Here is a 26,759-nt window from a genome sequence, read left to right on the forward strand (position 1 = left end):
GAAGCTTCTTACACATCGCGGCGCAGCCTGCGCAGCACGTTGCCCACAGGCTTTGTGGGTGAAGCTTCAACTCATGAAAAATAAGACACGCGGCAATACCGTTCCCGCGTCTTGCTCCACATCCCGATCTGGCACCACGCCCATGCAATACTGGCCTGCTTGAATCCCCTCCAATCTTGCTTAGCAGCTCTATTCTAAGCAAGTGCGCCTCAAATTTGTTTTCAATATTTGATTCCCCACCCCCTCCCATAATTATCGCACCCCAAACTTAACGCAAGACACCCAAGATGATTTTATGGGTCCCACAAGCAAAAGAATAGCCTTCAAGATCTGTATTCCATGTTGGTACCTATGACGACATAGTCAGCAAAAGTAAGGCCTCCAATATTTGTGTTCGTTGCTTACAGCTGTAGGGTTGGCTCATCATCGGAGGTGCTTACATGCCCCGCTTCCCACAGTCTGATCTCATTGCCATTGTGTTTCTGGTGTTTTTGAGCCATCGTTGTAATGTGCCGTGCCATGAACGAGAGTGAGAAGACATCTGAGGAAGTCCACATGCACTCCATTTTTTTTTCTGGCAGGAAAACTTTGCTGCCGCCATTGTGGTGCCATTATGGAAAGGCGCTCCCCCTCCACTTTGCCAGTTATTTCGACTTACTAATGGGCAACGTTTGCTCGGTATTTTACTGTATGTATGCGATAACATTTCAAAAAGGCAAGAAAAATATTTGAACCTGGATCCTTGCACTCACGCACTCAAACGCGGCGGGGCCTTTTAACAGGGGGAGGGGGGTATTTACGGCGAGCGAAGAAACTACAAGTGTGGTATACCCGGATGTGCTGGTGCAAGACACTAAAAAAAAGCTCTACTGGATGACAAACCATGGAGAAAGCATGTAATGAGTAAAGGGCACAAGGCATGTGCCGAACGTCAGAAAGTGGTGACGGTGTGCGATGAGCAGAAAATTACACGATGGTGTGCACCTCTGCCACGTCCTCGCGCGCGATTGGTTGGAGAAGGGCTCGTGGCACGCGACCCTAGCCATGGTGAGAAACCCCAGGAGGATGCATCGTTCTCTGGAGCACCAGACGAGGAAGGTTGAAGAAGCCAGCGTCGCACTCGCAGAGAGAGCAGTAGGGGCCCAGATCTGGAGGCGGTGGCACAATAGGCCCAGGGGAGGCCGCAGACCTTGGTAGCAACCAAGCGAGGCTCCCCAGACTTGCAGCACCTTGTCCCAGCAGTTCCCAGTGCACCAGCAGCTTCACCTTCTTAGCAGGACGGCTGCGACCCGCACGACAGTCCCTGGAGCGCCATGTTCTCCGTTTGGTCGGGCGGCACTTATCAGAGGCCGAACACCATTAGGCCTAAGATCTCAAGAACGATGATGATCTCGACGACGACCGGTATACGGGCAATAGAGAGAAGCGCCGCGGATGCCGATAGAGGGCGACCATAGGATCACTTTAAGAACGTCAACGATGAACACGACGGGACAGCGAGGATACCTTGTTACAGAGCTGACATCATGAACAGTAGAATGTTCGATTTGCGTAGCGATAGTAGCGACCGAGGAGTCATAGTGGCTAGACTGACTTGGGGTAGTGAGCTGAGCCTAACTTGGATGGATTGTTATTTTAGTTCAGATATTGGTTTCTAGCTCAGGATTTTGTACAAATAGTTTCTTTTTCATGTGAATTTTGAGCGTTTGTTGACTTTTGCAGTGTTGTGTGATATAAAGGGTGTTTGCTGTGCCACAACGGTCTCCTGTCTCTCTCAATCACATCTGAATTGCAAGCGCCCCCGAGATACGTGATAATGTACCTAGTCAAAACATGTTGTTGCGTTAGTTGGTTCATACTGTGTAAAATGGTTACACAGCATGGAGAAAGTATATTTGAGGAGAACTGTCAGCACGTTCCCACCGCTCACGTTCTTTCCTATGAACTTGACACTCAATATACTTTATATCTGTTGTTACAGTATTCAGATTTCATTCAGCAATGTCCAGAAACAGAATTCACAAACATTTTTGTGGCACACATGCAGTTTCGGGAGCAGACAACGTCACCCAAAGAATCACCACCACTCGATCGATCGCCACTGAGCCTCTGCAGAGACAGCGTCTTGCCGTCGAGCAGACTTGCACAGCAAAAGCTGCACCGGCATCATGTGTGACGATGTGGCTTAACTGAGACGCATGTGCGAGCGCTGTTTCGTCTCCTGAATAATTCTTGGCTTGTGGTTTTGACTAAGGTGGCTCCAAGATCAGGCTGCACAAGTTTTGATGAGCTGGTGATAGATGCTGTCAAATCAGAGACTATTTGGCACAGTTTGGCACAATTTACATCATTTTATCAGTTTGGCACAGTAAATTCCCTTTGGTGCAAGAGCAGAATCGCTGCGCTTTATCATCAGATGCAGCACAGAGACTGGGATGAGCAGAAACTTACTGTTTTCAACTTTTGCAGTGATTTTGAACTAGTCCTGACTTGTTTGAAGCACCTCTGGTGCTCATACTCACCATCTGAAATTATTATTGCAGACAGAGGAGCATTTAGCAATCAAATTTCTTCAGATTTCATAGAATGAGCCCTTATTGTAGCCATCCCTATTTTTCATCAAACTCAATCAAGTGCAAGACTGCAATTTGGTCAGCAAATATTGTTAGAATGTCAAAGAAGCACACTTACGAGGTCGCAGCTGGGGCCTCCGCGACAGATTGGTACGGCTAATTACGTCTTCCAGGGTCACAGACGAGGTGTCCAGCTCAGCCGTGTTCTGAAATGTCATCAGCAATCATTCAGAAGCAACTTTCCCAAGCGAAACCACAATACAGAAGACAAAAAAATATCCCCTCAGCTCCAGTGCAGCAATAGATGTCTCACAGAACGAAAGAAGCCATGGCTCTGTAGCGAACATTTCATTAATGAAGGTTTTAGATGCGAAGCATCTCTTGCTCGGAGGTATGTCGCGCGGCCTGCTTGTCTGCACTCACATTACGCATGCACGGCCTGCTTGTCCGCACTCACACTACGCATGCGCAACTCTCCTCCTTCCCTCTCTCCAACAGCTGCGCGTTACTCTCTCCACTTCTCTCCCAGCAGCTGCTTGCGCTTCTCCTGCGTTCTCGCTTCTGCTTTCGCAGCGCATGCGCTACTCTCCTCCTCTAGTCTCCTCTCCTTCAAGCCGGTAGAGCGCTGCGCGCGTTGTCCAGCGCTTGCTTCGGTTGACTCCTCTGAAATGCGGGCTCGACATGCCGAAATTCTCTCCTGCGCAGTGCCGCAATGAGTGCCAGCGCATGCGCGTCCCCTCCCCCTCTCTCTCCTCTCCTACGCTGCTTCCCTCTCGCGCACCTGTCGACAGCGTTCCCCACTCGCCCTGTGAGAATTAACGGCCAGGCTAAAGAGAAGACATGACGCGCGTAGTGTTCCTCTTCGCGTTCCACGACGCGATGTCGGTAGCATGCCCGAGGTCGGTAGCATGCCCAACGAACGCCAACGGAACGCGATCGTGCAAGTGCTCCGGCTTCGCATCGCCTCATGGTCCCCTTTAGCGGGAGATGGTGTAATTGTTTTTTCGCAATTCAGTAACTCAATACGTAGCTTATGATGGTTACAATGAGTTACAATATTGTGATTATGTGTTCCTTGTGTCAAACAGAAAGCCCTCACCATGCCAGCCAGTCGCTTCTGCCGGTGAGCCAACAACATGTCTCGAAAACGCTCCTCGGTGATTTCCGATAGAGTCAGGCACTTGCTTAGGAAACGACCCGAACCTGCAAATTGAGAGTCGTAACACTCTTCGAGTAAAACTCAATTCACTGATGCTATGCTGTCATCAAATACATCATGCGTGAAAAAAATTATTTAGCTTCATGTAATTCAAGTGCATCTATTTAACTATAAACAAAATTTTATTCTTTAGATTTCCTTTAAGAGGTACTGACATGACAGTTTTAATATTTTTTTCATTGCATCAATTGAAAGACCAACTCCTCAAGAGCCTAGAAAATGTACCGGTAAGTGTGAGTACAACCTGAAAAATTACACGTCTTTAAAAGCTAGTTTCGGTTCCTACTCTATCCTGATGTCACAACACGGTACAAGCTTCTTGACGTTTGCACGGCCACTCTGCTGTGTGGCTCCATTGGCGATGCAGAAGCGGCCATATTATATGTTTCGGTGCCTGACGTCATCACAACTAACCATACTGGTGCGTGAAGTCACCAGAATTGGCACTGTAATCTGAACATCTTCAAAAAAAACTGCGCAGCAGGACGAGGCACCAAGAAAAAAAATCACGGTTCACGTGTTCTTTTGTTGTCTGTGACACATCAGCTTCGCTGCGGCTTTTTAAGGTTGACATGGTTTTCAATAAACTAGTTGCGAGTCTGCGCTCGTTTTTGTCTTTTCATTCTTGGTGCCTCGTCCTGCTGCGCAGTTTTTGTGAAGATTTTCCTATACCAACTTGCCCAACTTTCAACCCTTGCTGCAACCTGACATCATCCTAGTGTTGATATTGGTAGATGTGCCATGCAGAAATTGACTTCAATATCAATATAAAATATCAGCATTTACCGAGCTTCACACTTGCTCAGAGTGGTCTCTGTATATAGGAGACTTGTATGATGGAGTAAACTCAGTTTCGAAAATTATTGTCAATACCCCTTTAACTGACAGCAATTGTCAATTGAATTTAAGTCAGCTTAATTAAGCTGCAGCTAATAAAATTGTAATGGTGGCTTCAAGACATGAAGAAAAGTTAGCGTTAAGGAAAAACACTGAGCATGCTACTGATTGCTGTAAAGCAGAAAAACAAAACCACAAGAACATTTCTAAAAGAAAACGTTTTATGAAAGGAGCATCATAGAATGAGCAGTACGGACTGCTGGGCGAGTTGGTAACTCATCTTAATGCTGTGGTGCGCAAAGGAACGAAACACGAAGGAAGGCAAATGAAACACGGCACAAACTATCAACTGAAAATTTATTGAAACACCAAACATATATGTATGTGGTTAGATGACCCCGTGTTAAAGGCACGTGTACACACAACGATTGTCTCACTGTCGCGCTTCCAGAAAATTGATCTCCGCAGCAAGTAGTGTGATGGAGGGCTTCGCGACACATGCATCACCAGCTTTGTTGATCAGATAAGCTTCCTCAATTTCATGTGCTACCCTATCTTTGAACCTCGATTCCACCGTCGTCTCAGCGAACTGTGGTGCGCAGCCGCATTCTCTGCAATGCAAGGAAAGGTTAGAGCATGGCTGTCCCTTTAGTGAAGCTTTATGATCCATCAGCCTGTTATTAATACAACGCCCGGTCTGTCCAACAAACGGCTGGCTACCGTTTAGGCAGCATTTGCGCGGCTGTAGACAGGAAGGTCGAGGGCGGGGAGCAAGACAAGGGTGTTTGCAAGGTAAAGCACAGGGCTAAAGAGGTTGAATGCGCCACGGGTGTGGTGTACGACATTCCGCTTTCGTGCTGGAAGCGTTAGGTTGGACAGACCGGGCGTTGTACTAATAACAGGCTGATGGATCATAAAGCTTCACTAAAGGGACAGCCATGCTCTAACCTTTCCTTGCATTGCAGAGAATGCGGCTGCGCACCACAGTTCGCTGAGACGACGGTGGAATTGAGGTTCAAAGATAGGGTAGCACGTGAAATTGAGGAAGCTTATCTGATCAACAAAGCTGGTGATGCATGTGTCGCGAAGCCCTCCGTCACACTACTTGCTGCGGAGATAAATTTTCTGGAAGCGCGACAGTGAGACAATCGTTGTGTGTACACGTGCCTTTAACACGGGGTCATCTAACCACATACATATATGTTTGGTGTTTCAATAAATTTTCAGTTAATAGTTTGCGCCGTGTTTCGTTTGCCTTCCTTCGTGTTTCGTTCCTTTGCGCACCACAGCATTAAGATAGAATGAGCATGTGGCAGGCCAGGCTTAGGAGATTAATACCAATGACGTCGCATCATAAAAACCTAGTTTCTAGCACAACACAAATACAGTGAGCCAGCCAGCCAGCCAGGTTAGGTCCGGTCAGGTTAGATGTGTTTTGTTGAAGGCAGCGCTGGCCTTTGGCAATGTATTCAACAGATACAAATTGAAGTATTGTTAGTCCTTGGGGGGCGGTAACCAAGCCACAGCCTGAAGAGCCCGCAGCGAGACAGCCGCTTTACACTGAAACCATACAGCAACTGTCCTTTACTCAGCTTCGTACAAACCCTTCAGGGCTAGATGGGGGTGCCACTACTAAGCCACATAACAGTAGTGACCTCTACACCTCCCCTCGTTCAGAACATTCACCGGTCATAGGTCTAAACGGTCCGGTGGAACGACGCGCAGGCCACTACACAGACACACAACACCATCACTATCACCAGCATGTGCAGAGTTGCTCGTCATTTCTGCGGTTCAGAGAGGACCTGGAGGAGGCGGATGAGCTATTGGCAGCTGTGGCTCGGTTGCTTCTGCTGAAGCTTGTGATGCCGGTGATGCGGGAACGAAGGGGAAAAGATGACACCTGTTGTGCTGCAACATGCCACCTTGTCCTGTTTCTACGATGTAGCTCCTGGGTATTTGCGCTGGGCTTAACAATGTTTTCTGGCCGCACCCAGATTTGCTGGCCTGCTGGAAGTTCCATTCAATGTCTGGTCCGATGACGCGTGTTGTAGCTCCTTTCTTGTTTCCATTTGTAGGATGCGTTTCTCAACGCTACTGTGTCTTTCGATGGCCAGTTTGGGTGTAGCAATTCTTCCTTCCTGGGGACTTTGATCCTAAGCCGACGACACATCAAGAGCTGAGCCAGGCTAAAGCCATTGACGCCTGGGGCATCCTTGTAGCTTAGGAAAGCCAGGTGGGGGTCTTTCACCTTGGTGAAGAGGTTTTTGATCGTCCTGACCATTCTCTCCACTTCCCCATTAGGCTGGGCGTCAGAGGACTACTTGTCATGTGGACAAAGCCATACGAGGAAGCGAAGGCTGGAAAGTCTCGTGACGAAAATGGCGGGCCATTGTCAGACCGAATCTCCTCGAGTATCCCATGGTGGACGAATATGCTCTTTAGCACATCCCCAACAGCTTGCGCAGGTGTGCTCCTCAAGGTTATTACTTCTGGGTACCTTGAGCAGTAACCAACTACCAAGAGGAAAGTTTGTCCATTGAAAAGAAGTAGGTCCATGCCGAGAAGTTGCCATAGACGATCAGGGAGAGGTGTCGGTATAAGGGGCTCAGCGAAGTTAACACAAGTGAAAGCACTGGCGACCAGAGAGGTAATGTCATTAAAGATGCCAGGCCACTATACTGAATCTCGCGCAAGGGCTCTGCTTCTGTTAACGCCTTGATGTCCCTCGTGTAGCACTGCCAAGACTGCAGATCAAAGTGATGATGGAATCACCAAACACCTTTGACAGGTTGCGATATTTGTTACCAACAAACTTGAAGCACCATATTTATAAAGCCTTAATACATTTCCAATTAACATACTGTCTTCTAGTTGGGTCGACCGCTACGTAGTCTAATTTAACATCACTTCAAAGAGTTCAAAGCCGTGCACTATGATCAATAAGAAACTTAGGAATATGGTCAACACCACATCATACTATTGCAAATACAAAATACAGTAGACTCTCAGTAAATGGAAATATCTTAAACGGAACTGCTGCATAAATGGAACAACCAATCCTCATATGATTGGTTTCATACTTGGATTCTGAACCCCTGCTCCTCTCTCAGTAAACGGAACTCCTCTTAAACGGAACACATTTTTCTGGTCCTTTCAGGTTCCGTTTAACGAGAGTCTACTGTATTAACAGGGTCCAAACTACTGACATATAAGCTATTCCTCAAAATTCCCCCCCAGTGGCAATTTCAGATAAACAAACATTCTCTCCAAAGTAAATACCGTGTAAGAACAACACGCTATAACATCAGAAATAGTTTTGTAGCTATGTGACATAGCAGAACAAAATATGGTAAACAAAAACTCGCAGCGCAAATTCCTAACCTCCTCAAAGACTATCCATTAACTACAGACCACAGCAATCCTGGAATTTGCAAACAAACATTTAAGAAAAGGACAAGAAAATTATTACTTTCAGATGACTAAAACTAAAGTTAAACTACCAGGGATATTATTCCTCAGCAATGTTTTTTCTCTGAAAGTGGCCTGCTAGCTTTGTAACGTTGTTTTTGGTTGCCTTTCATTAATTTTTTTCTAGGGTTTATGTGCATTCTTTTGTATATGTTTGCGCTTCTACTTTTGTAGAGCTTAGCAAGTGCTTAGCAAACTGTATAATGTTGATGTTTTTCTTTCTTTTCGTTTGTTGCCTTTAATTTTCATCAATTGTATATCCCATCCGTGTAGAACAAGTGTACTTTCTATGTGCTTTTATCTCTTGTAAATGTCGTCTTTCTGCTTCTGTATAGGTGGCACAGCCCAGACAGGCAATGTTTGGATTTAGCAGTGTGCTCTAGGACAATTTCTATCTTGTTCTAAATAAACCAATAAAGAAAGAAAGAAAGAAAGAAAGAAAGAAAGAAAGGAAAGAGAAGAAAATATCCCTACTCTATTTTACCACGTTTGTTTTTACGATGTTATGTGCCTCAATATAAAATACTATTCTCTGTGGTTCCCACTCCAGATCCACAACTCGAACAGGCTCAACATCAGGACTTGAATATCAGACTAATAATGATTAGTGGGCTTTTGTGGCGCAAGGACCAGGTGTGGCCAAAGAGCGCCATGTCTTTTTGTGTGGTGTTAGCAGTGAGCAATGATTACGATGATAGGATGTATTATGGCTACAAAGAGGCCTCAAATCATGCATTCTATAGAAGCGTAAAAGATATGTGTACAGCATAAAGTTATGACAGTGACACGTGATCTGATCTATGGGTGTGCAATGAAGGACAAGTGATCATGATTTCAACAAGTGAGAGATGGTAAACTGCCTGAATGCCTCCTCAAGGCCTTTGAGCCCAAAACACGGGAGGCAGATGCATGCTTTGATAGAACTACTGCAGCAGAAACCTCAGTTGAGAGCCTGCGCTATGGATTGCCTGGGAAAATAATGTCAAAATTATTTACATGTTTTAAAAATCCAAAAAGTGACTGACATTTAAAAAAGTGTTTCACTGCCTATGAACATAGCGGGATAGAGTGGTAATTGCTGCAGGTATTTTAACAGAAAATGCTTTTTCCGGTGAGTGCTTAGTTCCATGCATTGCAGCAGGATGTTAAGGACAGCGAGAGGCTGGCCACATTTATCCCACCACCAGACAAATGGTGTGTGTGCATTCTTTGGTGAGTGTTCTGTAGAGTGCTACTTTTGTAGAGCGTGCCCTAGATATCAGCGGCCAATTACCAAGATGCGGCTTGATAAGATTTAGTTTACTTTGTGTTTATCCCATAAGCACTGCCAATATCCTCCAGAGTCCTGGGTTAAAGTTAGGTGCGTGAATTTTTTCAGAAAGTTTAGTATAGCTCAAATAGACCACGTAGGCAGAAAGTGTTAAAGCATGGCTTAGTAAATGTTGGGGTTTGTATGTGGTGCAATGTCCAATATATTGTACATCAGGCCTTGACTTGGTCCTGATGTCTAATATATTAGACAGCAGGACCAAATAACGTGGCGAAAATAACGTACTTAAAAGGTACTTTAAAATTGATGATAAGGTACTTAAGAATGATAAGCAAGCAAACTAACTTCAGAAATGCAAGCCAAATTACGTAGTTCGACGAGTGCGGCTGTGGAACCCACTGCTGACCGCTGCCATTTTGGACTAGTATTCCAGGCACGCCGCTGCATTGACTTTGCCGACACTTCACAGAGGGTGCTTGTAGACGTTGAAAAAACTAAAAAAAAATAGTTTTCAACGGTAAATAGTGGGTGCTAAGGGTTGGAGCAGATGACAGCGAGTTGTCCAATATATTGGACAATTCTCCATAGCCGGGACTCAAGAGGATAAGCCCCGAGCTTTCGTTTTAGGAAAGGTTCTAGGTCTACTGCAGGGACAGCTATGTATGTATCAGCGGCAGCAGTTAGCTGATCTGCCCACACGTTTCCTTCGATCTCGCGGCGCCCTGGCACCAGTACACAACATGCCGTTTCAATGCATAAATCGTGCATAAGAGTGAGTACACTGAGACAAGGACAAGATTTCTATGTTTTTTCAGAGTTTTCAAAGCTTTTACCATGTTAAAGGAATCTGTGTATATAACTGCACTTTGTAATTTCAATTCATTGATATGTTTAATGGCCGCAAACATCACATAAGCATCTGCTGCGAAGGTGCTTGTATTAGGGTGCAGAACGCCAGCATCCGAAAAGGGTGGACGACCACTGTGTAGGAAACACCAGTGCGAAACTCTGAGGTATCTGTAAAGAATTCAGGGTAAGAGTACTTGCGCTGTAATTCGAGGAAGTACATACGGGTGTGCGCAATAGACGCATACTTCCCAACTTCCACGAAAGATGCATCGCAGTCCATAAGCTGCCACTGCCATGGCGGGAGATGTACAGCGGGAGCCTGTACATCTCCCTGTGTTCAAGAAGTGGCGCACCCATTTCTTCAGCTAGGCCTATCACACGAAGTGCGTAGGGCTGTCTCATGGCAGGACGGTTGTGAAAAAGGGCAGAAGTGGACAGACCATTGATTGTAGAGTGTGAGGGGTGCTCCTCGTTTGCGTTCACTGAGAAGATATACAAAGGACATGTAGGATCTCTGCAGATGGAGTGACCACTCATTCGATTCTACGTAGAGGCTTTCTACGGGCTCATGTGACAAGCACCCGTAGAAATGTGATTGCCTTGATGGCGGACAGGATCAAGCATCTTCAAGATGCTTGGTGTTGCAGACTGACAGATTATTGGCGCGTAAGGTAGGTGTGTGCGTATGAGGCACACGCCTACATTACATAGCCCGTGACAACTCTTTTAAAGTATTAGTTGTTTTCATACACTTGTTTTTAAATACTTAATGGGTGATATGAAGGTTAGCTTGTTAAAAAGACAGGGCGTGCAAACATGGACACAAGAGAGAAGTCAGGACACCACAAACGCCGACTACTCTCTTGTGTACGTGTTTGCCCGCACTGTCTTTTTAACATGAACATTTACCAAATAGGTCAGCCCTCTGTTATTCAAAGGTTAGCTCTGCGTCTAAGATTAGGCCTAAAAGTTTATGCTCAGTCTTTACAGACGGACAGTGACCATGCTGGTCAATGTCAAGATCGTGATGAAGGTCTCTATTTCTGGAGAATAAGATGCAGATGCCTTTCTGTGTATTTAGTCCGAACCAGAGGTGCACGAATATTCAAACTTTTGAATAATTTTCTAATAGTGCTTGCTATTCGATTCACACCGCCATTTCACTATTCTAAGTATTTGAACTTCAGGAAGATAAATACAGTCAACGTTAGATTTTTAAGACTCCCTGGGAAACGCAAAAGCGTCCGAAAAATTGGGCAGTCCAAAAAAACTAATTCATCCTTTTTTTATTCTGCCTTGTAGAGGTCGCCACAATTCAGCCTTTTTATTAGGCCGCCACTGGAGCGTGGCGCCCCCTGTTACTGCCGTGCATCATATAGACGATTTTCCGCAGCTGGTTTGTCTAGTCTTCGTGCTTGCGGCTTCAAACGTACTTGTGGCTTTGTTTATTGCTGTGTTTTGTCGTTCGTTTCGGATAAAAGAATAGACCGTTGTGAACTTTGTGACCAGGTTTGATTTGGTGAGCCTAAAACAGTTAAAGTGGTGAAGTGGAACTGCTGACTCTTGCTGAACTTTGTTCTGCGACAAAGCAAATGCAGCCGACGCGCAGCCAAACGGAGCCGAAAGAACGAAGTTTAGACAAATTTGTGTACTACCCATCATTCCCATGTTGGCTGAAGCGTCATGCGTTGCAGCTTTCATAGACACTAGCGCCAGAGTTCCCTCTAGTAAGTATTGTAGGAAACTCTATGGCCGTGGCCTTTCGCAGTGCTCCTCAATATGTCTCCATCCGTGTCGCGTCGTCTGCTCGGCGTTCCCATAGCGTCTGCGCGCACGCGAGTAAAAGCGAGCAGACGGCAGCGCCGGAAAAGTAAACATGGCGGCACCTGTGGATGCAGTTTCCTTCCGCCTCGAATTTATCACGTCGTCGTCCTGCGCTGTGTGGCCCGTAAGTTCAAAACCTAAGCGTTTAATTGCTTTATATTCGCGTCCTGAAGCTTCGAGAGCAATGTTCTCGTAGGTATTTTGCAGTGTTTCCAAGATTCATTCTCATATTGTCGGAGGCAAGGCTTAGCAGGCATGGCTAAATAAACGCAGCTGATCGCAATAATAAAGACAAAGCATACCTGACGCTTTTTCTCCAGCGTGAGCTGACTCAAAGCGATGGCCGATTTTGCCATTCATTTATTGCTGGGAGGACAACGGGCAAGTAGCAAGCGCCAGTTCGGATCGAAGCGGGCTGTCGCGTCTGCATGGGTGCTGCCATGTTGGCTTGTAACCCCAGCTACTGGCGGTTGCTAATACAACAATTAAAGGCATACACCATTAATACGAAGTAGATTAAACATATCGCTTATCGTTGTGGCGTGGTACGTACCAAACAAATGCAAATGTCTCAACGTTTTCAACTTTGAGGCGATTACATGTAGAACTATGTTTTGCTGCGTAAGCATGTGACTTGTTTACACACTGCTGCAACCAGCTTGTGTGGTACGGCCACGGCCGCATCGCTGGCCCAATGCGTTGGCTGGGGCAAATGGCTGGGGGAAGGCCAGTTACGATCACGTGATCAAACATGGCAGCGCCCGCGCGCCGCTGCGGAAAATCGTCTATACAGGGTGTTTCAAGAAATGTGTCCAACCTTCTCAAAAAATCAGGAAAATGCGATATTTGCTCGAGGCTTTCAGAATTGCTTTTTATGTAGCGGCAGGAATCTTAAGGTAGTTAAGGACATCATTTAAGACAGTAATTAAGAAAGTTACATTAATTAACTTTTTAATTAGTGGAGTTAGGGAGTTGTGTCAAATGGGAGAATTGAAGTTCATGCCAGAAACCCAACCAAACTTTGAGATTTCAAAAAAGTGGCATCTAGTAATAATTACGAAGTAATGAAATTCAACCAAATTCAATGGCGAAACCTAAACAGAAACATGGAAGAACGCAAGTGCCATATTCTTCTGACACGTCCAAAATGAGTGAATGACTTTTCCTGTAGCGCTAGGCATCTTAAGATGGTTAGAGACATGACTTGAGACAGTAATTAAGAAAATTAAATTAATTAACTTTTTAATTACTGGACTTAGGTGACTGTGTCAAATTGGGGAATTGAAGTTCTTCGTACCAGAAACCCATCCCGACATTGAGATTTCGAAAAAGCGGCCTCTAGTAATAATTACGAAGTAATGAATTCAACCGAATACGATGGCTTTCGCTGTTGAAAGCCATTGTGTTTCGTTGAGTTTCATTACGCCACAACAATTACTAGAGGGCGCTTTTCCGGAATCTCAAAGCTCGGACGGGTTCCTCACATGAAGAACTTCAATTCTCCCATTTGACACAATCACCTAACTCCACTAATTAAAAAGTTAATTAATGTAACTTTCTTCATTACTGTCTTAAATGATGTCATTAACTACCTTAAGATTCCTGCCGCTACAGAAAAAGCAATTCTGAAAGCCTCGAGCAAATATCGCATTTTCCTGATTTTTTGAGAAGGTTGGACACATTTCTTGAAACACCCTGTATATGTTCGTGCCCCAATAAAGTCGGGGTTACACTTTCGTCCGAGCCAGCGGCGTGTACGCGTGAGTCTCTGCGTGCCCGTGCCCCTGCGGCACTAACCACGCGACATGGTGTCAGAAGTGGGATGACATCGCGTGACAGTAGGTTCGGAGCGTACGAATAACGCCCCCCAGCCCTAGGCCTTACCACGACGGAACGGCAGCACGATGGACCTCGAGACCGGCGAGCCGCCGAAACTGTACGGCGTCAACCTTCAGCCACCGGCACCGTTCGACTTCGCGAACCCGGCAACATGGTCGACATGGCTCAGCCGCTACAAAGACTTCACCGCGGTTTCGGGACTGACAAAAGCGTCGGAAGACGTGCAGGTACGCTCGCTACTGTACTGCATGGGCCCGGAGGCACGTCCGCTCCTCGAGACGTTCTCGCTCGATGCCGAGTCGCTCGCCTCGTACCAAGTTGTCGCCGCCCGCTTTACTGAGCACTTCGTGCACCCGGCCAACGAGCTCTACGAGTCGTCGCGGTTCCACAGGCGTGTTCAGCTACCCGGCGAAAGCGTCGACACGTACTACGCGGAACTGTGCAGGATGGTGAAGCGCTGCAACTACCCGTCAGCTGCTGTCGAGGAAAGGCTCGTACGCGACCGGTTCGTCGTCGGCCTCCGTGACTCTCGCCTCTCGGATCAGCTGTGCCGAAACGCGAAGCTGACGCTCAAGGAGACATGGACACAGGCCCGTCAGTCCGAAGACGCCGACAAAGAGAAGGAGTTGACCCAGAACCGCACCGAGCACGCACGCGAGCTCAACCTCGACGCCGCGAAAGCCAGCAAGTTCGCCTCTCGTCGCCGCTCCGGTGCTAAGCCTACTGCGTCGCAGCCGCCAGCCGAGCGCTCTCGCGAGCCGTCCACGTGTGAATTCTGCGGCCGCGCGCCTCACCGACGTACGGACTGCCCGGCTCGACGCTCCGCCTGCAACTTCTGCAAAAAGAAAGGCCACTTCGCCGAAGTTTGCCGCTCGCGGAAGCACCAGCAGAACAAGCTCGGCTCCGTTCACCTGCATGCGGTCGGCACGCCCGCCGCTGCAAAGTTCGTCGACATGACCGTTGACAATTACACAGCGCAGTTCAAAGTCGACTCCGGCGCCGAAGTATCTGCTGTACCCAGCGACTTTCCTACGCTGCCTGTCAAGCTCGACCAAGTCGACAGTCTGCTCACCGGCCCGGGAGGACAGCCACTTCGCGTTCTAGGCTCGTATCTGGCACGACTTCGGTGGCACGGGAAAACAAGCTGCCAGCGCCTATACGTAATCCAGTCGCTCACTGTGCCTCTTTTAGGACTGCCAGCGCTCCAAGCCCTCAAAGTCGTGAAATTTCTTAACGAACTCAAGACTCCAAAAGCAACGCGGCACGCTGAGCTCTTCAAAGGATTGGGCACTCTCAAAGACGAGTACGTTATTCGGCTGAAACCCGATGCCGTGCCCTTCTCGCTAAGCGTCCCCCGCAGGATCCCCATCCCGCTGCTCGAGGTCGTCCGCCGCGAGCTGGACAAATTGGAAAGCGCGGGAGTGATCCGCAGGATCGACAAGCCAACTCCATGGTGCTCTGCCCTCGTTGTCGCCAGGAAAGACGATGGTTCCTACCGGCTGTGCGTCGACTTGACTCAACTTAACAAAGTCGTCCTCCGCGAACGTCATATTTTGCCAACGGTTGAGCAAGTCCTTGGCCTCCTTGGTGACGCAACAGTTTTTTCAAGGCTGGATGCGACCGCAAGCTTCCATCAGGTGAAGCTTTCTGCCGATTCCCAAGAGCTGATGACATTCATCACCCCATATGGCCGATACTGCTTTTGCCGGCTCCCCTTTGGCATCACCTCCGCTCCCGAGTACTTCCAGAAACAGATGACAAGAATCCTGGAGGGCCAAGAAGGGATCGCCAACATGACAGATGACATTCTGGTTTTTGGACGCACCCGCCAGGAGCATGACGCCAGACTGAGCCAGGTGCTATCTCGCCTTGCAAAAGCAGGCATCACGTTGAACGAGGAAAAGTGTCGTTTTGGGGTATCTGAGGTCTCTTTCCTCGGTGTTGTCGTCTCAGCTAAGGGTATCGGGCCGGATCCAAGCAAGGTTGAACAGTCAAAGCTATGGAAGCTCCCACAGACGTCGCTGGTGTTAGACGACTGCTTGGAATGGTGAATCATCTCGCCAGATTCCTGCCACACATCTCGGACGTCACAGCACCCATCAGAGCCTTGCTGAACAAGTCTGCGAGTTGGGTGTGGCAGCATGAGCAAGAGGCAGCATTCAAGAAGGTCAAAGAACTCTTGACGTCAGACAGGTGCATGGCCAAGTACCACCCGTCGTATGCCACGACAGTGTCCGCAAGCTCTTTCGGACTCGGCGCAGTATTGCTGCAGACTCAACCCTCTGGAGAGCGTCGCCCTGTCGCATTCATTTCAAGGTCAATGACGAGTACTGAACAGCGTTACAGCCAGACTGAAAAAGAAGCTTTGGCAACGACATGGGCTATCCAAAGGTTCGACGAGTTTGTCCGTGGCATCACCTTCGACGTTGAGACTGACCACCTGCCTCTTGTTTCACTTCTGGGCAAGATGGAACTGGATATGTTGCCGCCTCGTATTCAGAGACTACGGCTCAAGACAATGCAGTACCAGTTTCGCATGCTGCACGTGCCAGGAAAACTGCTGGCAACAGCAGATACCTTATCACGTATCACCCACAAGGCATCCACTCCTGTGGACACGGTGGAACTCTTCGCAGCACAAGTAGTCAGCTGCATGTCGGAAGTCTTGCCACTCAGCCCCGAAGATGTACGACAGGCACAAGAATCCGATGAAGAGAGCAAGGCCCTCATCTCCTTCTGCCAGCAAGGTTGGCCACGAAAGGCCAAGCTACCTCTGCATGTGTCGAAGTACGCCGCCGTGGCGGACGAGCTCTCTGTCTGCGATGGTATCCTGCTGAAAGGCCCCGGGATTGTCATCCCATCATCTCTTCGGCCGGCGGTCTTGACGCTGTTGCACGAAGGCCATCAGGGCGTCAACAGGACCAAAGCCCTAGCTCGGGAGTCGGTTTGGTGGCCGGGTATCTCAGCAGACATCGCCTCTCTTGTCACCAACTGCAAACAGTGCGCATCCACCCGGGTGAACCTTGCAGAACCCCTAGTCTCCACAGCTCTACCTGGACGTCCCTGGGAATTTCTCGGAATGGACTTGTTCCATCTCAATGGCCAGACGTTCCTCCTGGTGGTGGACTACTACTCAAGGTTCCCCGAGGTGGTGACCCTGAGAAGCACTACAGCTCGGGCAGTCATCGATGCTCTCAAAAGCATCTTCGCACGCCACGGAATCCCACAAGACGTCAGGTCTGACAACGGCCCACCGTTCTCGTCGCAAGAGTTTGCGGCATTTGCAGCATCTTATGGCTTCAACCATGCAACCAGTAGCCCACACTATGCCCAGTCAAACGGAGAGGCAGAGAGGATGGTACGGACAGTCAAGGACCTGTTCCGGAAGTCCAAAGACCCTCACCTCGCTCTGCTCAGTTATCGGGACACTCCGGGAGTCGATGGCTTCAGTCCAGCCCAGCTGTTGATGGGACGTCAGCTGAGAACCAGAGTCCCGAAGCAAAACTCGCAGCTACGTCCCAACTGGCCGCCTAGGAAAGAGGTCGTCGCCAAGGATGCGGCCTACAAGCGTAAGCAGACCGACGACTACAATAGGCATCACGGAGCTCGAGACCTGTCACCTCTCCAAACGGGTCAGCGTGTGTGGGTGTGCCCTGATCAAGTGCAAGCTACGGTCCTCAGCCCGGGGCAAAGGCCAAGAAGCTACGTGGTTGAAACAGACCGAGGTGGTGTTCTACAGTGCAACCGCCGTCACCTAGTGCCTTTCGTGCCTTCCGCCTCCGGTGAGGAATCGCTGCCAACAGCTGCACAGCAACCACCGCCACCGCAGCAAGTTCCCCTTCAGGAACCTCAGCTTGCCAACAGCGTGAAACCTGCGGTCCCCCAAGGGCAGCCTTTGCAACATTCCCCAGCAGCCAGGGACCGTAGTGATGGTGTTACACGAACACGTTACGGCCGGCGCGTTGTTCCGCCGCGCCGTTTGAACTTGTGACATTGTGATGTGTTTGGCGTCCTCCATCCTCCCATCAGACTTTCTCAAGGGGGGAGATGTAGAGGTCACCACAATTCTGCCTTTTTATTAGGCCGCCACTGGAGCGTGGCGCCCCCTGTTTCTGCCGTGCATCATATATATGTTCGTGCCCCAATAAAGTCGGGGTTACACTTTCGTCCGAGCCAGCGGCGTGTACGTGTGAGTCTGCGTGCCCGTGCCCCTGCGGCACTAACCACGCGACATGCCTCAGCGGTCAAATTGCCACAGCCATGTACGAAATAGCTTCAATGCCACCCAGTACACTTATCAGGTATAATTGGGGCGGGCCCAGGCTCTTTTGAATATACTGCCACACGTGCTCCTTTCTTTCTATGTTTTATGTTACTGCCTCCTTACACGTGCGTTGCATAAAGCGCGCCAGAATGTCTGGGGACATTCCAGATTATTTTAGGATCATCTGTTAGGCTTGAGCGTGGAAACACGAACAGCTGAGTCTATTCTAGAACTAACACGGCCAACAGGAACTAATACGGCTGGAATGTTTGATTTCACATGTATAAATGCCAACGCACCTTACCGCAGATCAAATTATCGACTGGCCAACGCTCTGTTCACTGCTAGCAGTGTAAGTGTGTATCGCTTGTAGTTTGACTTCTCGTTTACCGAGCACAGGTTTGCCCAAATAAAAAGTGTAGTCTTGAACAAGCCGACTGCAGCCTTCGTCCACGTCACGACCCCGTAACAATATACAGTACTTGCCGCGAACTCTGCTTAACTATGTGTCAACCACCATTTTTGCATCTCGTGATGAGCGCCGCCAATAGCAGCAAAGTGCAGAATAAATTACTCTTTTTCGAATAAATACTTACCAACTAGTCTTTTTAGAATGAATACTTACCAACTAGCTCAGCTCTCTGTTATTATAAATTACAGCTCTCTTGCATGGAGCATTTGGAAACGATGATGCCAAATACAAAGGCACTGTGGCAGATAGAGCGGACGACTCGTCCAGCTTTTCCCTATGCATCTGTGCACCTAAGCAAAGCACAACTGTACAAAAATCCCTGCCGACGTGCAGCACATTGCCAAGTAAGTTGACAGCTGGGTGCTTGCTGTACAGTACGCAGGCGTTTGCCATGAAAGTGTTCGTGATGCCCACTCCATTCCTGATTGCACAGAGGCGCGGCGATGGCGAGCTACTTATGTTCATGAAGACAACGCGTCTGTGCGGTGCACTGAGCAGCCTCGCACAAAGAGGCAGCATGAATGGCGGCACGACACGTTTGGATTATACGCATACCACTGTGCTAGGCCACATGCACTATTGAGCAGTTAGCTGAAGATGCTTATCATAAGGATTGTCAGCGATTAAGCATTTGCCGCCTGCCGCCATCACGCCTCCGTGCATATCCGGTGCTTATCCGTTGTGGAGATAGGTTTGCGAGACGCTTACCCTACGAGGCAAGCGGCAAGGGATGCGACGTTCTCCACTGCCGCAGTGAACAAAGACGCTACGGCCGGGTTCGTCGACTCTCCGGCACGGCACAGAAAAGGCACTCGAGGCAGGATGTCAACAAACAACACGGGTTTATTAACCCAAGATGCAGCACAGTACGACACAATTGTGGCGGTTTGGGCGTGTTGGTATGACATGACCAATAAAGTCTAAGCGCACATATAGACGAGGACAAAGAACACGTATGAGAGAACACGTAGCGCCTGTGTGTCATACGTGATCTTTGTCCTCGTCTATATGTGCGCTTAGAATTTATTGGACAGTACGACAGTCACGGGCTTGCAGGCCGTAAGGGGAACTCCGCAAGACCGATCGAGTACGCTTGCCAGCGCCGCTACGACTATCACACAAAGGGCAGCAGTCGAGCACACGAACGAGAAGCCGCCTGCTAGAGCAGCGCGTCAACCTCTCGTGCAGGCCTGAGAGCATCTGACGCGGGCAAGCCCGCGCCAGACAGAAGCGAGCTCAAGGGGGAAGGGGGTTGTCACTGGCGGCCAATGAGGACAGGCGTTGGCAGTGACATAAGCTAGCTTGGTGGCATGAGCATCGGTCAGGCCTGTTCGGACGCGTAGCTCGTGCGGGGAAGACCAATGCATGGCTGCACCGAGCAAAAAGGCCTGGCGGCTAGCCACGGTAGCCATGTCGCCCATTAATGGCGGTTCCCGGCGCTCGTGCCGCGCGGGTCCAGCACACGAGCTAGCTGGGGAACGAGGCCCCAAAGAGGGAAGGCGCGCTCGATTCCCACACTGTAAACATCACTGCACTGCGCCGTGAAAGTGGCCCCTTTGGATTTTCGGTCTGCTTCACCCTTAACACTTAGGCATTGCAGCAAAGCTGATTTTCAGGCACAGCTACGATCACAAACAGATCGACTCACGAAAGCACTGGTTTGAACCTACGAGGTGATATATGCAGCAGAGGTGGGGGCTTTAGTTAATGCCGTTTCGGAACTTAAATTTGGGAAGGAAGTCCGAAAAATCGGACGCCAGACTCGAAGGGCCCTTGCCTGCCACATCAGCTGGGCCTCCACAGAAGTTGAAGGAGAAGGAGCAGGTTGAGGAAATAGCGTCTTTTCCTTTCGCAAGTAAAGTGTTGTCGACACCACATTGGTTGTACCAGATCATGTAAATAAACACTATTCGGCCTCTGCACTTCCTCATTCTTGATAAGACAACGAGGGAACACCACTTAGCAGCACCCTTCCAATGCTTCAAACACCTAGCCAAAAGAAACGCTTTCATGCTGCTATCTCATAAAAATATGCTTACGGATGTTCTGCAACTTTCTTACTGTAATTTAGCTTTGAAGTATTCGAAAAATATTAGAGAAATATTCGAAAAGTATTCTATTCGATTCATACTCAAACTTTAAAGGGACTGTCTACCGTCCTTCATCGCTTTACTGTTTTGTACCGCAATAAAAAGCGCACCGTCTGAAGTGCCCAGCCTTGCAGCGGTTTCTTTGGAAAGTGAGCTGAAATTTTTAAAATAGAATTTTTCGATCTGCATTTGGTCTCCTTCCACTGGCGTGAAACATGCCTACAACACCGGTTGGTGGACGCAATGACGATTGTAGTGCCGGTAAAAATTAAAACCGAAAGCACAAGTGATTTCTCTAGGATTATTTTATTTTCGCTGAACACTAATGTAATGAATATAACAGTCGTTTGCAATGCGCTAGCGGTTAAAGGGGTACTGACACAAAAATTTTGGCCTCGCGTTTTTTTGCTGCAATGTGTTGCTGGGGGCCTGTTAGTCATAACACGGCACATCGTTTGCTGCAGCGCGCGACAGATAATTAATTACAGGCTCCTCATTACCGACCAGTGTCAGTTTCGGTTTCAAAAACGACAAGCCTCCGGGTGCAACTATCGCCACCTAGCGGCTGCAGCGCTCGATCACGTCAGCACACAGAAGTGTGACGCACTTCCGCGCTGTTCGCGTCGTCTCCTCGCATTCGCATGCTTGCCGCACGTGCTGCGCGATGACGTCGCCATCATCGTCCTCGTTATCGTCGTCCTCCTCATCGTCGTCTGTTGGCGACGATTTCCTTGAGACACCAACAGCGCAGCGGCGAGCGCGTCAAAACAAAAATGGCGGCTACGACGTCATCACAACTTGTTGTACCGGCTACAACGGTTACGTAGGGGAAGTAGGGGGGTCACCTCGGGTCACCTCCGAGGGTGTCAATGCAATAGGAGCGCCCTATAATGCTGGATCGCGCACGCGAACTTCAATATTCATATAAAATACCTTCCAAGCTTTATTCGCTGTCGATATTTCGCAGATGGTACACGCGCGTTGTGGGGATCCGAGGCGCGCCCGAAGCCACTGCGCGGGCATTTCGAATCCTTTCCCTCTCCCGTGCTCCCGCGATGGCTAGTGGCGCCATCTTGCGCTACGCGCCGGCACTCGTGGTGGCGCTGCGCGCGGTCGGAGAGCCGCGAAATTCGGCGACTGACGCGCGAGCAGGCCGGAACGAACCCTCTCTCTCCCCGGACGCCGCTGGGTAAGCACGCATCTTCCTTCCGGTCCAACGTCCCCTTTGGGAATCGCATGGACTGTAGCCTGCCTGGGTGCCTCGGCATCCTTGCAGGCGTGTTTACCTCAGTGTTAGCTCCGGTTCGTACGTGAAGCCAAAGAGCGGTGCCTAGTGCTCGCGCGCGGTCGTACCACGCCGAGTCGCACTTGCCGGAGGCCCACACGTACGGAGATTGCCCTAACCCTCGCGACCAGGCCCAGTGGTCATCGCGAGGGTGCGCAGCATAGCCGCGAGGGACCTTTTCCCGAGCGGCGTGTCAAAGCTCGCCATTGCGAGCTGCGACGTGCTTCGCGGAACCCCTTGGTGTATCGTCCGCGCGGGAGGCCCTTTGCTTCCCCGTGCCCCGGGAGCGGACGTGTACAGTGTGTGTGTTGGGGTGCCGCAAAAGGCAAATAAAGTGTTTGTGTGTGTATGTTAGCTCGAACACTGTGTTTATGCTGCGCGGCGCTCAACGCCTTTGCTAGCTGAGCGCGTGCGGAGCGGTGCGCTAAACGTAAGCAGGCGACGGTAGACGCGGCCCTGTGGCTCGCTAAGCCTGAACCCGCGGTAGTCTTCGGCTCCGGTGAGCATCGAGGCTACCACAGCGTACACGGAAATCGATCCAGCAGGCTATCTCGGCCGCGAAATTTTGTGTCAGTACCCCTTTAAATGAAGCCTTATTATACAATTACAGAACACTTGTTTTGCTGTAATCGCAGTCTATGCGTTTATTTTAGCACTGCTGCCGCAATCCAAGCCAAGCTGATTCATCAAAAAGAGACGATAAATGCACGCATTCATAGCGCAGCCCTTGCGACACATCCTAACAACAGGTCCATTCGATTCACCCTGCACTACCTGAACTGGTTCATGGTGGTGACGTCTGAGTTCCGTCGTCGTGCAGGGCATGTGCAGGGAACGTTTCAGAAGGTGCAGCAGCAACGAGATGCCGAAACGAATACGAGAGTGCAGATGTCGTGCAAGCCCTCTGCTACGGTCGGCTGTCTCGCGAACCGTGGAGGTTGTGATTCGTAAAAGTGGCCGCCGCTTACGCTGCCTGGCATTTCAAACTACCGGAAAACATTCACTGAAGTATTCGTTGGGCGCCGTTAAAACAGCCACGAATGCAGTCGGCTGCGTCGTCTGCTGCGGGTACAGCCATCTTGTGCTGCACGGACTCGGCACTACCTCACGAGTAAGTGCAGGGAATTCGTGAACTGGTCTTGCACGACGGCTGCACTTTTTCGAAACGAATACCGCGGTGCCGACGCCGCCATGTTGAACTCGTGAAACGAATGCCGGAGTGCAGCGCCACCGTGAACCGGTTCACGAAGTGCAGGTGAAACGAATGGACCTAACAATACAGGGGCACTGTAGGACCAGCGCGGAGGGCCGCATGACATAGCGCATGAGTTGATGCAGACGAAATCGAAGACGGCACCGTAAGCAGCGCCACCGGGCGCCTTTTTGGATGTGCGAGAAAAAAAAAAAGAAGCAGAAATTTACTCTCTGACGCAACTGAAAGCTTCCTCAATTGCGTAAAATACAATTTCAAGTTATACATGCTTGTTTTTAAGCGAAATGAGTCTACCTGCAACGATTTCTTGTCATACCAGTAGATTGAACCACGTCGCCGTTGGGCCACGCTAGCGGTCATTCTTTCGCGATTTTCAACATCAAATTAAAAATATAATTCTTTTTTTATGGGGCAAAAGCACGCTCGCTGCCGCCAATGTGACGAACAATCTTCTCATTTTCACCACAATCAGAAAAATTTTTCCGAGTGTTAGACAGTCCCTTTAATATTCGGATTCCCTTCGCACCCAAGATTTTGGTATTCTTACAGCACTAGTCCGAACCCATTCTCGCCTGCCCATTTAGACATGAACCTGCCACTCACAGATTGCAAGATTACAAAACTTGAAGCCTATCTGTACATCATCCACATACGAGAAATAGAACATGTTCCGCAGGATGAAGAGACGCAAGGAATTCATTTTTATAATAAGAAGTGTACCACCGAGGCCACCTCACTGTGGCGCTCCAGTTTCCTGGACAAATTGTCGTGATTTTCAGCAGCGGCGTTTTCGCACTGCGCTTGCCGGGTTGCTACATTTTCATCAATAGCCTACGCCGGCTTCAAATTGTTCCTTCGAAATGCGCGGAGGTCAGCGCCGTCTGAAGGCACTGGAAGAAACCAAGCAAACGTGCGTCTGCACCCAAAACTCCGCTTATCGGACGAGTGAGCGACGCGCCGCGCGAGGCGTTTTCGAGTAGGAAGACACAGCGGCGCAATTTTGAGATGGCGTTCGTCAAAACGACGCGCGCGACCCTTCGACCATGCGTGAGTCGCGCATGAAATCATGCCATTCGGGACGCAACATCGCAATTTCGCGAAGGCGTTCGTCAAAAAACACGCGCATTCCTCCAAACGCGCGTAAATCGCGCCAAGAACTGCGCCATGCGGTTCCACCTTTTCCCTTCAAGTTCCCTTCCAAGATTTGTCAATTATTGGTGTCGGTTACATGCACGCAAATAAGGTACGTGAGGTGGGATGATACCAGATGTCGCAATCGCACAACCTGTATCGCGTGGTTCTGTTTTCGTACTACCTGACATTCGTCTGAGTATATAAGCGTTCCAAGTGTCTATCTTATTCTTTTTTGTATATTTCTTCACCTCACACCTCATGTACCAAACCACACACAGCAACGGCGGCGAGCGGATGGTACGAGCTACAGCGTACTCGACCACAAGCCGAGCGCAGGTTCTGACGAGCAAAAATCAAACAACGCGACCGATCGCACTGGCGAGACTAAGCTCGTCGCTGCACGAGCGTGTTTACGTGCTGCATTTATAACGACTAAGGGCTTGTGTGCAATGCAAGAAATTCTCCACATGGCACGTTCTCACTAAAGAAAATGAGTTTCGGAAATGGTCCAACCGACTTACACAAACCGAAGCCTTGTGAGTGGTTTCGCGGTTGGTAGTGGCTTCATTGACCGCAAACGGAAAAACAAATTTTTCTTTCTCATGCAGACTTAAGACACAAAATCCATCTTACACACTCAGCTATACAGCAGTTTTCTTAATGCAAAGTTTCTAAATACTGGTCGCGCGTTTACGTCCGCGGAAGCTGCTCGCACTATCCTCATGGCTTCACATCAAATTAAATATTCGCAGTAAATAGAACCTTTTCGACATTCTGAAGCGTCAACGCACTTACCTTTATTCATGTTCGCAATCCCAGGCCACGATGACGGCAACCGCCTCGTGCACGCAGCGCGCCAAAAAACTCCGTTGCCGCCGGCGCCACCGAAATATGGCCAGACAGCTCACTTTCTTGAATCTAAAAATGTTGCTTTCTTGTAGATAGCTCCTGTACAGGCTCGCTAGCTTTTTTGCGCCTTCGACGACGTCACGAGAGCGCGCCAAGTGATGTGATGATGATATGAGCTCGCATAGGCGCGCCATGACACGGATGACAGTGGCACATGAAGGCACCAAACGTAGCCTCGGTGATCGGTTCCGGCAGCGCACCAGTGCCCATCGCAGAGGCCGTGCACCAAAGATCGCTTGGGAGCAGTTTCGGTGCAATATTGCGTTTTGGAGCAGCATGGCGCAGCAGAAGCGGATTGGCGCAGTGTGGCGAAAATGGTGCAGCACTTCCACCCCTGCGAAATGTGCGATCGACAGGTAGCTCTCTATTACACTTAGCATTTTACCTCGTATGCCTAACATTGAGAGGTCTCTCAATATTCCATACGCTTTTCCATATCGAAAGCTTCACAAATTTGTGCCTCGATATGTATCAGATGGTCAAAGGTGGATCTACCCTCTCGAAAACTGCACCAGTATGGGTCAAGTAATTTGCTCGTTTTGAAGAAATGTAGCAGCCACCGATGCATCATCATTTCGAAAACCTTGCGCAGACAACTTGTTAGGGCTATAGGTCTGTAACTGGAAACTGAGGATGAGTCTTTGCACTGTTTTAGAATAGGAATTATAATGGCTTCCTTCCATGCAGAGGGAATCTCACGGGACGACCATACAGCATTGTACAGAGAAAGGAGTGCAGTGATGCTACTGGCTTAGGCCTCTTTGGAGCAGCTTTTGGAGCAGGCAAAATTGTGTTTTGGAGCAGCAAAACTAGCTTTTGGAGCAGGTGCTCTGCCTTCAACAATTCATTCTGAGCCAAAGAATACTTAAAAAAGTAATAAACATCAACCACAGCAGCGTCGACATCCGAGCCAATGGCACTCAAGCCACGGGCAAATGAGTTGTGCACTTTGTGCAAGCAGCACTCGCCTACATCTATGATGTCAGGGTATGCTTCCTGCATCTTTTTTCTGAAGCTTTTCATTGCATTAGGGCCATCCGTAGAAAAGCAAATGACATTTTTCTGCGTCAGGTCCATCATTGCTCCCCGCACTTCACTAGCCAAAATTTTCGAAGTCGCAGAGCCCAGCCGGAAAGACTGTAGGTGTTCCACAACTCGCTGCATTTTGTTGGAGAAATGCCTAACTACAACATCAAGTTGTTGGCACCTCTGTTCAGGAAGAGGAGTCTCGTCAATGCTAACAGAAAAAACCACATCCGGCTTGTTCAGCTCATCAAGCACAAGTTTCTTGAAATACGGCCCGAGGCCATCACTATGTAGGATGCCTTGAACCTCTTACAACTAAACTGCTTTGCGGTTTGGAATCTCCAAATAACTTGGGAAACAAGGCAGTTGCTGTGTCTGCCCACGAGTATGGGATGCCCTTGAGAGTCATGCCAAGCACAAACAGGGTTTCTGCGTTTGTCACGCGGTCACAGTGCAAAACATTCCATGGACTGCCAAATTCCAA

General features: G+C 49.1%; 1 protein-coding gene across 2 annotated transcripts in view; it reads right to left on the reverse strand.

Moving 5' to 3' along the window:
* Positions 1–26,759, reverse strand: part of LOC119395155 (nuclear factor related to kappa-B-binding protein) — a 755,896-nt gene that overhangs the window by 412,205 nt on the left and 316,932 nt on the right. For both annotated transcript variants that reach the window (XM_037662442.2, XM_049415825.1), the window contains exons 8-9: positions 3,673–3,776; positions 2,692–2,779 (exon numbers count right to left, since the gene is read on the reverse strand). In XM_037662442.2, the coding sequence (XP_037518370.2) occupies positions 2,692–2,779; positions 3,673–3,776 (192 nt within the window). The remainder of the gene's footprint in view (positions 1–2,691; positions 2,780–3,672; positions 3,777–26,759) is intronic.

Source organism: Rhipicephalus sanguineus, chromosome 5, assembly GCF_013339695.2.
Source record: "Rhipicephalus sanguineus isolate Rsan-2018 chromosome 5, BIME_Rsan_1.4, whole genome shotgun sequence".
Taxonomy (NCBI): domain Eukaryota; kingdom Metazoa; phylum Arthropoda; class Arachnida; order Ixodida; family Ixodidae; genus Rhipicephalus; species Rhipicephalus sanguineus.